Source organism: Oculina patagonica, chromosome 1 (genome assembly GCF_052425735.1).
Source record: "Oculina patagonica isolate OP01 chromosome 1, crgOcupat, whole genome shotgun sequence".
NCBI lineage: Eukaryota > Metazoa > Cnidaria > Anthozoa > Scleractinia > Oculinidae > Oculina > Oculina patagonica.
In genome coordinates, this window is record NC_135758.1 from 21,109,102 (window position 1) to 21,124,079 (window position 14,978).

Consider the following 14,978-nt stretch of genomic DNA (forward strand, 5'->3'; position numbering starts at 1 on the left):
TTCTTGGATGGTTTTGGCCATATCGTGAATGGTCAAGATCAGCTGGGTTACAGTGGATCGTTTTGCTCTGAATCCATGTTGCACGTCTGTTAAAGCTGATTTCCAGTCCGTACTGCGCAGACTCGGGGTTTGTTTTCGTTTTTGTTTTGAATTCGTTGAAACGTTACACTTCGGTGACAGCATACATGAAGTTTTTAGTCCGCCATTACAGTTCGTTTCGTTCCAGATTTTCCGATGAGCTGAAACGTCGGTTTGAAATAGCGTCAGGTTCTTCTACTCGTTTTATTTGTTCTGCAAGGATATCTGGCGTTAATAATGAAGAAAAAGGTAAGTTTGTCGCGGATTTTTAGTTTTGCTTGTAAACATTTCTTCGTGGTGGGCTCACATAAACATTGCAGCCGAGATTGCGCAGTACGGACTGGAATTCATCTTTAAGATCGCGTGCTGTTCTAAGTGCTTCATTATGTGACTGCGGATAATATGCTCAAGGACCTTTGATGAAATGCAGGTTAATGAGATCGGTCTATAATTAGCAGGGTCCGATTTTTCTCAATTCTTGAACACACCACATACGTTGGCGTGTTTCCATTTGGATGGTACATGGCCGGCATCAATGGAGGTTTGGTAAATTGCTAAAAGGGAGGCTGTCCAAACAAGAAGAAAATATGAAATTACCTTATATTTCGCTTAAAAGAAGCCGTTCTTTTTTCTTTTTGTTCTACAACAGATAGTATCCGAAAGTCTCAAGAAAGTTATAAAGCTTTGTGTTGGATTTTGCGATCAGGAATCTGAGCGCCTCGAACGTTTGTCATAGTTTCAGTTATACCCTGATGAAATAATGCCTTTTCCTAGGAGTCAAAAACGTCTGGACCGTATCGAGAAATTGGGGCCAAAATAATGGAAATTAAGGTCATGGAATTAACGCTCCACTTTATTAATGGTGCGGAAATTAATTATAACGTTAACAAAAATTAACGCGACTTAAATAAACGCGAATTTTTGAATTTCGCGTTAATTTCGTGAAGCGTTAATTTCCTATAATAAGGTAGATGAGGAAATTTTCCACGCGACCGGCGGTAAAATTTGTCGTTTGCAGTGTTTGACCTGGTCGAGAGGTAAGGCCGAGAAGCACTGGCGCGAACAGAAATTAATCCCGGCGTCCTCTCTGGTACTTTTTGGCGCTCGGTTCAACGGTTCGAAGATCGATCATTGAGAGGCCTTTCTCTCGCAAAAAACGGCAGTTTTCCTCTCTTTAAGACCTCTTTACTTCCAAATTAGCCGCATGGAGTCTTCTTTCACCGGATCTCCAATTACTACGCCCGTTTTAGCCAAGTTTCTTTCCAAGGTAAGCTTATATATGACCATTCGAATCATGTTTTGGTTGATTTCCTAGATTTAGCTTGGAGGTGAGATTGGTTTTAATATTTAACTAGTAATACGTGACTCGCAGGGCCTCGCGAAGCTCTGGGTTGGGGAGGCGGGGGGGGGGGAGGTGGTGTTATAAATAAGGAGTGGATTATTTGAAGTTGAACATTGTACATATTCAATTTTCCACAGTAGGCAGGAAGATATATTTGTTAAAAATTAGTAACAGGCATGGCCGCGACACCCTCGTTCCCAGGGTCTACTCCGCTTTGAAGATGGCGGCTCTTTCAGGTTCGTAAAGAGGTATAAAGCGTTGGGAAGCGCAGGCTATTTTCAAAATCATCGACAAATTATTGGATAGTCGCATTTTGGACATTTATTTGAGGGCATTAAAAAAAAAGAAGAACGAACGGCAGGAGGATTCGAACCCTCCGCCCGCGCGCCCCTGATGGCGATGAAAGGTTTATAGCCTGAATACCTTTTTCAGGGAGTATTATGTGGAAATCAGTGTTATTTTAATCCGAAAAGAAAAACGATATAAATGAAAGGCTCAGGATTCTAACCCACAAAAAAAAATAAGGAAAAAAAAAAAAAAAAAAAAAAAAAACCCTAGCCGGATTCGAACCCGCGCCCTCAGTCCCGAAGATCTGATTTCAAGTTCGACGCCTTACCATTATGCCACCAGCGCGCGGCGGCCGTGTGACGTCATTTCCGCCACACACCAAGCTCACAAATAAATAAATATATATATATATATATATGACCGTAAACTCCACACGAGATTTCATCCCGCCTGAGCCCTTTGAGGGACAAAATTATACACCCCGCTACGCTCGGCCTTCGGCCTCGCTTCGCGAGGAATTAGAAGTTCAGAATGTAGAATTTCATTTTTGTTCTTGCACTCCATACGTATAATTCAGCACTTCTGAAACATGTAGTTATTGTTAGAATAAATTGAATAATTGCGTGTACATATAGAGATGTCAACACAGAACTGTTCAACATGTTTATTATAAGCTTAATAAGCTTATATTATTTAAGAGTGCAAGGCTTATTTATTCATGTTATTGTGTGTGTATTAATTATTATTTTGCCGATTAAACTCAATATAGTTCTTAACTGGCAAATTATAAAGCAAACTAAAACAGCTTTAAAATTATCTCCGAAATTATTTAGCAGCATTAATCAATCTTGTCTATAGAACTCCCGGCATATCGAACAAAATCAAACCCAATCGAACACCAATCATTCGATTAGGTTTGGTAGTCGAAAAAAATCGAACATCTATTTTGCTGTGAGTTTGATTATTGAACCAATCGTAGACAACCGAACACAATCAAACTCAATTCGATTCGACTGTGTTCGAAATCCAGCTCTTGATATGTAAAACATGCAGGACTAATCACAGTGTCTGACATTTGCAGAATGCAGAACGCAGAACACAGAATGCACAAGGCGGACTAAGATAATATATTGTGTTACCTTTACCACTGTTGAATGCTAACCGTAAACAGGCTAACCAAAGTGCTATTTAGGCTACGGAGTTAGCCTACTATACACTCCGGTTAGCCTGTTTATGGTTAGCTTTCAATAATGGAAAAGGTGACACAATGTATTCTCTTAGTCTGCATTTTGCGTTCCGCATTCTGCATTCAGCAAATTTCAGGCACTGGTATAAGCAAACGAAACAACAGTTAAATACTGATATGTACCTTTTGTTTACATTTTAATAGTGGAGGGAAGGAAATGGTTTCTGCCCTGTAGTCACCATAATACTCAAACAGAACAATTTTTTTACTCAAACAGAACTTACACCATTTCATTCACTGCAACATAGGCAATAGTAAAACAAAATAGTAAAAAAAAAAAAATAAACAACAACAACAAACATAGGCAGTAGTGCACCATACAAAATGTCTGCATTATATACAAACAAGGAAGAGTTTGGTAATCGAACATTTGATTTTGTTCGATGGACCAAATTTTATTCTGAGTTCGGTTATGTGCATTTACCGTACCCAGTCAACCATTGGTGTTCGATGGGGTTGAAATACGAAATGTTCAATTGGTAACGTCGGGAGTACTGAAATGATTTTCTAATTAAGTCAGAAAATTACATTAAATTGTTTGAATGTGTTATTATTTTCAGATGAAAGAGTTGATGGCAAGAGTGACATGTAAGTACAAGCTTCAATCTATGTCTAAATGACTAGCAGCCAGTCAAAGTTTTAAATACAATGTAGACTTAATGACCCACAGTCAAAGGCCTTTTTCTGTTAGTCGAATAGCACTGCAATAAGCCCCAATAGGACTAAGGTTAGCCAAAATAGCAACCCAGCTAACCTCAATAGCACTCTGGATAGCCTTAATAGCATTGCAGTTACAATGTAGCCTAAATAGCACTCCAGTTGGCCTTGACAGCACATTGTTTGGCCCTAAAATTTAAAACTCTGGTTAGGCTGTTTATGGTTAGCCTTAAATAGTGGTAATGGCAACATAATGTGTACTTTAAAAATTTTGACAGTTGGCAGCTGGCCTCTGTGGCCCAGTGGTCATGAGTACGGCTTACCATGCTGTCAACTTTAAAGGAAATTTGCTACATGTTGACAGCTGGTCTAGATAATACAAAATGATTCCTACATGTCCATATGTGCATTGTTGAGTGCTTAGAAAGTACATGTTCAACTGTACATGTGCATACTTCTATTAATTTTGTGATGCCATAAGGTCTTTAAAGTTTGAATTTGCGTGCAACCAGTGGACGGCAAAACTCTATTTCTCGCATCCTTTACATACAGCTGGATGGCAATGTGCATAGGGCAATGTGCATGGAGCAATGTAGGCTACAAGTGAAAAATTACTTCCAGTCAGCTGTCCTCAAGGTCAGCCCTCCCAGTTATCTTGAAGTCCCTAATGTGTAGGTTCAGATGTGTTGATGTTGTGGTTTCAACTCTTTGTTGGTTTAATTTTTCAAACCAGTTTGATTTTTATTTCCTTTTGTTTCAGATAATATTAAGGAATGAGACAATGAAAAGTAAAAATTGGTTTTGAAAAATTTTAATCCACAACATTGATCTAACCAGGATGTCATCCCTAATGATTCTTTATAATTTGTTGCCAGGTTAAAAAAGGCTCTACCACTTTCACTGATGAAGTCTTGTACACACAAATACAAATACTAAAGGTGGTAAAGGTGTTTATCACTTTACATTGGTGTCAGTATCAAGTCTGTACCATCACAATGAAGCATCTTGCTGAATTTTCAGTTGGTGTATGAACATGTACATGTCGTATAGTTTTCTGGTGGGAATTTATTCCATCAGTTTTGTTCTACTTAATTGTGCAATTTGGATTCATGACAGTTTTTTAATAGGGGCATGTTAATAAAGCCTAACAATTACAGTGATAAATACGGTACATGTGTTAAGTGAACCTTGGCTAGTCAGTGTTCGAAATCATTGTGCAAAAGGTTCTGCTATGGTTATTTGATGTCATAGCTTTTTGATCAATTGTAGTGCTATGATAGTAGTTGAAGGGTGGGAACCCAGACCATTTGCCAAATAACCACTGTTAAAGGTGAAGAATTATTCTACATCAGTGTCAGTCTTGTACTTTCACAATGAAAGCACTTTTTAATGGTGGAAAATTTTTCCACCCGAAACTTTTTTCAAAGTTTTCTACTTTTGTACAATTTAAATTCATGACATTTTTTTTCTAGGACTATGTTAACATAGCTAAGCAATGAATGATGTTTGAACTTAGCCTGAGGGCAGGCTCACCTTGGGGCACGAAATGTACGGCGGCAGTAGAATTATACGAAATATACTGGGGGGCACAGCAATATGGTGGGGAGGAGACTGGTGGAGAGGCACCAATAAATTTCATACCTCAATGAATTTCATATCTTGTCAACATTCCTGCCAAACTTCTACTGCCGGTGAAATTAAATTGGCTTATCAGTATTTCTGCGGTTTTCTGGATAGGAGTGAAAAATTGGCAGAGGTCAATGCAGGCTCACTGACGGCTGACGCCGCTCGCTGTCCCAGCTTTGCTGCGTAGGTGTCGCTCTCACGCATGCCCCAAGGTGAGCCTGCTCACAGGATAGTGTGAACTTGGCTGTTTAGTGTTCAAAATCATTGTGCAAAAGGTTCTGCAACGTGTATTATTCGTTCGATTTCATAATTTTATGATTACAGCGGGCCGTGGTAGTAACTGAAGGGCTGAAAGCAAAATTATGTGCCAAACATTACATGAATTGAAGCAAAAGACAAGCATTCAACCAAATCCTGAAATACCATGGTTTCATTTCCAACCCTTCAGTTACTGTTTAGTATATTTTATTTGGTTATCGAAAAAGACAGTTTACGTCTGTGAATAAGAGTGATCAATATTTTACCCATAGTATAACTTTTAAAGGCTCATTTTCTTCTACAGTACGTCTTTCATGATATGGTACATTTCTTATATGCTAAGCTATTGCATAATTCACTTCATTTTGAGTGGACAAAGACACTTCAGTAGAGGAACAGAGGATAAATTGGGGCACATGCCAAGCAAAAGAGATTTGCTTTTTAAGAGAGAAGCAAACACCCGTGCAACATGCAGGATCAAAGTGGGCCTTTGCAATAGACGAGTAGTATTATTGCTATTTAGAAATGAAGTCACTGATATGTTATTAGACAGTTCTATCAATTCATCATGCATAATTTATCTTCATCTTCATTGTTTTCCATAATAATTATGTGAAGTTGAAATAATTGGTATCAGCAATATTTGAACTGATAAAACTGATTATTTGAACTGATAAATCTATACAAAACTATACGTTCTAAATCATTTTATCCTGAATGAAATGCTTATTTTTATTATATATAAAATGAATATACCAAAGCTATATGTACACGTTTTATTACAAGATACATGCAGACGAACTTTTTTACTTATGGAGTATAAAATTATTTTTATGTACTGTATTTTTATTAACTGGAAAAATAAGCAATGACGTACTGAAAATGGATGTAGATAGTATCAAAAAAAGGTTCTGGACGAATAAAAGTAAACAGTGCCAGGTATTTTGTTCTTCATTTTCATTACAGGGGATAGGCAAGCACCCTTTTTCAATAGCCATGTTATTTACAGAGTCAAGGGTCTCCCTTTTTCAATTTCCATGTTATGGACAGGGTCTAGGTAGGCCCAATTTTTCAAATTGGCATGTTATTAGCAGGCTTCCTTTGTCAATTTCCATGTTTATTACATGTTTCAAACAGGCTCCCTTTGTAAATTTCCATGTGTTTTACATGTTTCAAACAGGCCCCCTTTGTCAATTTTCATGTTTTTTACATGTTTCAAACAGGTCCCCTTTTTCATTTTTTTATTTTTTTTACTGGTTCAAACGGCCCCCTTTGTCAATTTCCATGTTTTTTACAGGTTTACATACAGGCCTCCTTTGTCAATTTCCATATTATTAATAATAAACAGGCCCCTTTTTTTTTTTTTTTTTTTTTTTTTTTTTTTTTCTGAATGAATTTCCATGTTTTTTACATGTTTCACACAGGCCTCCTTTGTCAATTTCCATGCTTTTTACAGGGTTCAGTCCTTTTATAAGCATCAGGTGTAAATGTTTTTACATGCTTTTTACAGGGTTTATCGGATAAATTGACTTGTTATTTACATGGTCCGTGGTCTTTCGTTTGGGAAATTTACAGGATGTTCCGTGTTTTTAACATGTTTTACTTCAAATATTGACATGTTTTTGACAGGTTTTGAGAAGAACATGTAAAAGGGTAAAAACTATGTAAATCATCCTTTACAGTGTCTTTACATGTTATTTACATGTTATTTACATACTATGTAAATTTTCAACTTTTCCATGCACAAAACGCGTTCAATTGTAGCATGTTGTTGACCTTAAAGATTGACGCTTCAACTGATCGCTAAGTCCATGTCACTTTATGCAGTCTACTCTTTTTAAAGCGTTTTATATGTTTGACACCATAATCATATTAAAATATGATAATGATGGTTGAAATGACATGGCGTGAGATAACAAAACATTAAATTACCTTATTATTACGGTACGGTAAAAGTTGTTCACAAAATAGCACACTTAACATTACCGAAACGTATTTTGACTTGAAGGCCAAGAGTAACAAATATTCTTTTTATGCCTATTTTTTAGTTTAAGGGGATGTGTGCCTATTAAACAGAACGCCACACTTCAGCTACAGATTACGAATCGTTTTTGTTACAAATGTAAAACTTCCCACTAACCTTGACAGCCATAGAGCTCCACTCTCATCGATATCCAGCGAAACCAAGCAATTGGTCGAAAACGAATGAATTGTGCTCTGATCGGTGGGTTTAGGTCGTGAAAGACAACGGTATCTCGGTCGGTGTTTCCAGCAAACACCTATGTCAGAATGATAGTATACTGTGAGAGATCTATAATTGCTCAAATTTTACATTCATTATCTCCTTAAAAAGACGACACTCGCATGACCTACTCGCATGGGGCGAAAAAAAAAATGATTATCATCCCTATTGAACAGGTTTTCCTGAACAAACAGTTGGCTTTTTTTACCGACAAAAAAAAATATAATCATGATTGCAAAAATGGACTATGTAGCACCCTTTTATTACCACTGAAGACAGCATAAACGTGTCGGCCGTTTTCACGCACATCGTTTTTTCCAACAACAAGGCCTATCCCATATACTAGTCACTGTCGGCAGCCACTGGAGCCCAAAGGACACTACAGACTGAAAATAATAAAAACTTCTTCCCCAGCAAAAAAAAGAAAAAAAAAACAGTTTAGCTCAGAAAGGTAAGAGCATTACATTACTACGGCAAGGAAACATTGGTTGTCATTTTATCAACGAAGGTAAATACTGCTGTCAGATAGGATGAGTGCTCGGATAGGGCGCCCGAGAAAAAGGCAACTTTTTCTTTTTGAAGGAAACATAAAGTTTATTTTAAAGATAAAGCTGCTGCTTAAGATGAATTATCTTTATAGCTGCTATCCATTGCAATACTATTTAGAACTGAAGAAAGGAACGAACAAGTCGATAAACATTACAGTTGATAGAGTTTGTTTTACCTTATCTGCAGTTTGTCCTTGTTCTCTGTAATACTGGAACTTCACTTCATCGTTACTGAACTGCAGTTTGTATCTGGTTACCCATTCGTACCAGCTGTACGAATTTCTCCCTTGCGTAGCTACACGCGTCACTTTAGTGTACTGGGTTACCAGATCAATTTGGAGCCATGGGTGGGGATCATTTCTAGCAGGTGTCCAAGATCCTGGTTTCCATGGATTGACTTTGCAGTGTAGTCTGCCCTGGGTGGCGGCATGGCTGGCATCCCATTGCGTAGAAGCTCTAATCTGGGCGTCAGATATTGCACCACTTTGCATACCGAGAGCATCATGGCACTCTAATAAAGGAAGAAGTGATTGGTATAAGGGACTATGGCACGAATTTTAGCCTAACTTAGGCATTGGTGATGACCATCAAATTTGGTGAAATAAAACCTCTTAAAACAGCGAAAGAACATATCAATAACATAGCAAATACAAAAGAAGACACGGACGGCAAAGGTGGGGAAGATTGAAACGAATTGCAATATGGGTTTTTCAAATATTGTTAAGCTGAACAATTTTCAAAGTTAGTCTTGTTTGCTTGTAATTTTAAAGTATAACGCCTGGCAGACACATTTGGTCGGAATAAAGCTATGGTTTGTCATTTGGATGCATAGGAGTAATTTCTTTGAAAACATTAAGTTCCATAGCAAGTATTTGGCAAAACTTAATAAAAGACTTAAATCAGCCATGACACATCCTTTCAAGTAAAAAAAAAAGCTGCTGGAAATTAGAATTATATTTCCCCCCACCAAACAAAATCAAGAACAACTACTTGCCTCCTACGTTACCTTCCTGACAACCATACAGCTCCACTCTCATTGATATGTGACCATGCCAAGCCTCGGGTCTAAAGCGAATGTAGCGTGCTGTGATTGAAGAATTCAGTGTATGCCATACAACAGTGTCCTGGTCTGAGTTTCCATTAAATATCTAATCAAACAAATAACAAATTCACATTCTATTATAAGAGAACATTAGTGCTTAAACTTTCAAATATCCACCCCCCCCCCCCCCCCAAACTAAGCTGGTAGAGTTTCACTAGAGAAATAGTAATATAAATAAGTTGACAATTGCTGACAGTCAAGTTCGTACCGTAGCAAAATTTTATTTTAAAACACTAACACTCACTTGCTGAGATACTAAGTAAGAACAGCATCTCAGTGGTTTTAGTCTGTTTCACCTTATCCGTTGTTTGTCCTTGGTCCCTGTAGTACTGGAAGTTCACTCCATTGTTACTGTACTGCAGTTTGTACTTGGTTACCCACTGTTCTGCATCATTTCTCCCCTGCGTTGCTACACGTGTGACCTTAGTGTTTTGACTACCCAGATAAATCTGGAGCCATTGCTGGAGGTCATTTCTGGCAGCTGACCAAGACCCCACTCTCTTTGGAATTTCTCGAAAGTCCAGTCTGCCTTGGATGGCGGCATGATTAGCATCGAATTGCGAAGAGGCAGTAATTTGAGCATCAAAGATTGCGCCGTTTTTCATTCCCAAAGCTCCGTGACATTCTAAATGTTTCATAGAAATGATAAAAATGAAAATTGAACTATGAAGGGAAACGAAAAACAGTTCGAGTAAGCGGGGTTTCGAGTTATCACGGTCGATCGAATATTCAATTTGCCATGTTGATAATTGATAGTTAACTGATTTTATAGCTTCAGTATACAGTATATTGCAATGCCAATGAAACTTGACTCGTCAGAAACTCTAAAACGATATTTTAGGCTTATGATAAGGGTAAAAAATGCTTGAAATTGCTGTTGTGTTAGTTTTAGTGTTTGAATCCGATTACATGACAAGGAGATGTAGAGCTAATGGGATATTTTAATGGGCATCCGAAGCGGGTTGCAAGAACCGGAACTGGAGTTATCGGGGTAAATGTGACCCAAATGAAATTTAGTTCGAGTAAGCGGGCAATTCGAGTTATGCGAGTTCGAGTTTTGGGGGTTCTACTATACTTTTACTGCAATAAACATGAATATCTTACCTTTATCATAAAATCCTGTAAGAACTGCGTGTTAAATTGCTATATTTAGAGAGGGAGCCACATCAGCACTAGCTAGTTTTCATGTGGGTCCTCCCGCTATCCAAGTCGAATTGGATATTGGAATTTGTATAAAAAAAGGTTGGTCAGTGTTGACGAATCTACTTCGCATAAAAAACACGCAATTGTTTATCCTCCAGAAAAAGACATTCTTAATTGTGATATTTTCGTAGCCTTTTGACTGACATTTTGTGCTCTAATTTCACAATTCATGAGTTACATTATGGATGGTTATAAATACTTAGCCAGCTGACACCAAATCCAATAAACTTCTCTTTTTCGTGTAGACATGTACCTTCTCGACATCCATACAATTCCACTCTCATTGATATGTGGTTATGCCAAGCTATTGGTCGAAAACGGATGTAACGTGCTCTTATTGGTGGCCTTAGCTCATGATAAACAACAGTATCCTGGTCTGTGTTTCCAGTAAAATCCTACAAATCCAGAAAAAATTGACAGTTTTGCCATGCGTTTTACACATGAGCCTTTGGATTTGACGTGTGAGGACAACCTCGCATCGCATATGGCGTTAATAAATTGATTGATTGACCGTAAAATCTTAAATCTGTAACGCCCCATATTAACCACATAATTATTGTATATAGTTATTCTTAGATCGGTGTTATTTACATTAACTCATAAATTGCATTTCTTTCTGACTTTTATTGTCCCCAATTAGCTGAATGCTTACTCTCATTGAGATGTACATTGTATTTTCACTATATTTCTTCCTGAAGTAACCTTTACCTTGTTAATATACCCTAAGTCAGAATGTCGTGGGTATAATTTCTTTTGAACTTTACCATGAGTTAATGAAACGGCCTTCAAGAGAAATTTTGAGAAGAAGAGGACTGAAGAAAAAGAAACTAGTCAACCTGAACCTAGATCACCTTATCTGCAGTTTTTCCTTGTTCCTTGTAGTACGGGAAGTTCATTCCATCCTTGCTGTACTGCAGTTTGTACTTGGTTACCCACTGAGGGTAATCGCTTCTTCCTTGCGTTGCTACACGTGTTACTTCAGTGTTGTCACTACCCAGATGAACCTGGAGCCATTGATTTGCATCATTGCCATAAGCTGCCCAACATCCTGCTACACGGTGTAGTCTGCCCTGGTAGGCAGCATGCCTGGCACCAAACCAGGAAGAGGCTCTAATTTGTCCATCAGAAATTGCACCATTCTCCATGCCAAAAGCTTTTTGACATTTTAATTGTTCTATGGAATGTATACAATACAAAGTTTATTGTCAAAACAAATGATACAACGAACTTTGCTCCATGAATTAATTATTTTAAGAAATGATAGATACACAAGTAATTAATGGTAACAGTTTTCAACGATTTTAGTCATGTTATTGTTGTAATCTCCACGGTCGAAACTTGCATCCCGTCCACCTCTGGTATACCACCAGGCAGATTACAAAGAGAACAGAGGCATCATTTCACTAATATATAGGAATTTTAAGCGTATACATATATAGAACAAGGTTAGGGGATCATACTTTCTTAATTAGACATTTTATTAACAATTCTGTTAGACAAGATGAATCCACTTGCAATATGAAGATATATCAAGCTGACAAGTGAAGAAAATGTTCAACTACGGGATATTGCAAATATTGCATTTCTAAAAAACTGTTTGTAAGGAGGATCAATACTTTGAGCTTGAAATCTCTAAGCAACGTTTAACTATCTTTCAAAATTCTCATTTCTAATATTACCTTCAACTGTTTTCCACGGGATCGATCGACAAGTTTCTTTGGAGAAGGAAACGTCATCAATAGCTATGAATGGTCCACTAGAGGATTTGCTCCAACCAACAAAATCAATCTGTATCATGTAACAGGAAAACAAATACTAAGCTTTTAGCTTGTGGACACTTGCATTAGAAAAAAATCTCATGATTTGGTAAGTGCAGAATGCAATATGGAATAATTGAAGTATGATGTTTTATATATGTTCGTGTTTATTTGCTTTATTTTACTTTCGGAAAAACTGTTCACAGGCACTTCTTTCCGTGTTCCACGCCTGCACGTCACCACTTTTTCGTTTGTAACAAAATCTTTGTCAAATGCGTAACAGAAACTTTTTTTTTTTTTTTTTACGGCGGCACGAGACATTTGTTTAATTTAATTAAGTTACTAGACTGCACGAAAGACGACTCACTAAAGAAAAACAAAAACAACAGTAAAACGCAGTACAAAGGATATTTGTTTCCTGGTATCTGTTCCCCATCCCGGTGCAAGTGCAACCTAATTACGAAAGCGATGCGAAAGTCTCAAAATCTAATATTATGCGGTACTTGGCGCCAAGAGGAGGAAGCCACCGCAACAGAACGCGATGCATGAAGCCAGAAAACAACGAGACAACTGCGCATGCGTTTGGTGTAAATTACGTTGAGTAGTACTACAAGGAGAGCAAAGGGTTTCTGAAACAAATATATACGTTTAGATCTCATGGCGAGATGTGCCCTGGGCCAGGGGCGCGGCCCCCCCCCCCCCCCGAGAAGAATGACAAAGCAAGCGAGGGGGGGGGGGAGGGGGGGGGGGGGGAGGGGAGGGAGACAGCCCCAACAAACCCACAAGACTGCACTAAAAGGACAAAAAATATGATACTAACAGTTTTAAGTGAAATAGTGATAGTTAAAGGGGGTATATAGTCCATTCGATATATAGAAGGGATACTAAATGTACGAGTACAACGTCTGTAAATACCTTTGCATTAGTGTAATTGCTTGGTAAGGGTATCTGTGTATATCGCGCCTTGTTTGTAACTTCGTCCACAAAGAAAAGCAGAACAGTTTGGTTCGACAGTATTTGCCTTAGTAGCACCATTAATGAGGCCGTATGCCAGTCATTAGCGTGATCACTGCCAATGAAATACCAGAAACGTAAGCACTTCCATTCGTAAGCTTTGGTGTTGATGATCGGAGAGGACAGAGACGAAGGCAATTCAGATCCCCCGGCAGGAAGAGAAGCAACGAATCCCCCTGATAAAAGAATGCAACAGTTAGTGCCTATCAAGCTACTGAATAAGATAGAAGTATGTTACGTACAACACTTAACAATCATCTCACCTGACTTCTCAAATCCCTTCACTTGTCTGTCTAGGATCCAACCTTCTCGAGCCTCCCAATCGCAGTTATCCTCTTCAAAATCACAGTCTGGGCTTGCTGGCGATAAAAAAAAAAAACAATAGTAAAAAAACCGGCGTCGGACGAATAAATACCTTTTACATCCAGCATTTCTTAAATGACATTCTTTTTAATGAGGACGTAAGCGTTCTGAGAGGAGATATACTATTTAGACATGATAAACTTCAACTTCTGAAAGAAGCAGTATTTTGCACCCAAGCAGGGACAAAATAACCTAACATTTTTGCTGAGATTTTCGTCCCCATAAAATTGATGGACAAAACTGAATTCTGAGCTTTTTATTAAAATTAATATCAGTCAGTAGTTTTATTTACTAGCAACCTTTGTGACTTTTTTTTGGTGTTGATATAAGAATCCCAAATAGAACATGCCGTTTGTTGTATTGCAGACTGAGTTTTTATATTGCTAACTTACCCTGCCTTTTGATCATTTCACAGATTCCATCTAGAATGGTTAGGTCATCTAGCGCAATGTCACCTTTGCTTCCATTACCAACCGTTCCTTCTAGTACAAACTGACGAAATATTAAAAAAGGATGAGGCTAATCTACTGAAATGTTATTTCCAAAATCGGACAGAGAGTAAATATTTCTGTACGTTCTAAAATGGTACTTTTATTATCTGTAGTTTGAAACCAATGTTTTTTTGTGATTTCTGGTTTGTATGCTTTTTCATAAATCCCAGTCGAAGAGAAAAGTGAATGTACTGTTAGTTTTTTTAAAAAAGAACCTTAAGTGTGGGTTTTTACCGAACGTGATTACATGTAACTAAGACAACTTACTCTATATGAAATCTGACTATTCAGCGCCGTCTGCCCAAATCTCCAGCGGTTTCCTTGATCTCCTGAGCTCCTCCAGACGAGAGTCTCTGATTGGTTAGTTTTCAGATAAATGCTCAGGTTGCCAATATCTGATCCGTGCATGTGATACCAAAACTGAACACAAACTGTTTCGCTGGGCTCTTTCCAGCCGCTTAACAACCATGCCTTGTCTCCAGGGTTTTTGTGAGAAGCTTCAGTGAAGATGTACAGACCTACGAAATAAGAACTTCATTAAGATATACGTATTATATAAACGAAGAGTAGAAAATGTGTCACTCTTTGGCAAAGTAGGCTTCTACTGCTACTATTATAATACACTGCCTGCAGCAAATAAAGTAGAACGTTTTGTCATCGTCCAGGGGAGGGGGGGGGGGGGGGGGAAGAAAGTCGGCACTTTTCTTTGAAGACATAGCAGTGCCTGGAAACGGTGCGAGTCTATGATTAATAGGCCGTTGCT

The 14,978-nt window shown here is 38.1% G+C and overlaps 1 protein-coding gene and 1 long non-coding RNA gene across 2 annotated transcripts in view; one reads left to right on the forward strand and one right to left on the reverse strand.

The window, feature by feature from the left end:
* The window catches only part of LOC144641914 (uncharacterized), a 43,157-nt gene that overhangs the window by 24,718 nt on the left and 3,461 nt on the right, over nt 1-14,978 (reverse strand). The window contains exons 7-17 of the mRNA XM_078500934.1: nt 14,483-14,733; nt 14,117-14,216; nt 13,625-13,720; nt 13,263-13,537; nt 12,270-12,378; nt 11,442-11,764; nt 10,844-10,985; nt 9,684-10,012; nt 9,280-9,433; nt 8,462-8,796; nt 7,636-7,774 (exon numbers count right to left, since the gene is read on the reverse strand). Of these exons, the coding sequence (XP_078357060.1) occupies nt 7,636-7,774; nt 8,462-8,796; nt 9,280-9,433; nt 9,684-10,012; nt 10,844-10,985; nt 11,442-11,764; nt 12,270-12,378; nt 13,263-13,537; nt 13,625-13,720; nt 14,117-14,216; nt 14,483-14,733 (2,253 nt within the window). The remainder of the gene's footprint in view (nt 1-7,635; nt 7,775-8,461; nt 8,797-9,279; nt 9,434-9,683; nt 10,013-10,843; nt 10,986-11,441; nt 11,765-12,269; nt 12,379-13,262; nt 13,538-13,624; nt 13,721-14,116; nt 14,217-14,482; nt 14,734-14,978) is intronic.
* LOC144641985 (uncharacterized) lies at nt 1,184-6,432 on the forward strand. Its single transcript, XR_013568669.1, has 3 exons — nt 1,184-1,345; nt 3,515-3,542; nt 4,487-6,432. It is a non-coding gene; the product is annotated as an uncharacterized LOC144641985 (long non-coding RNA).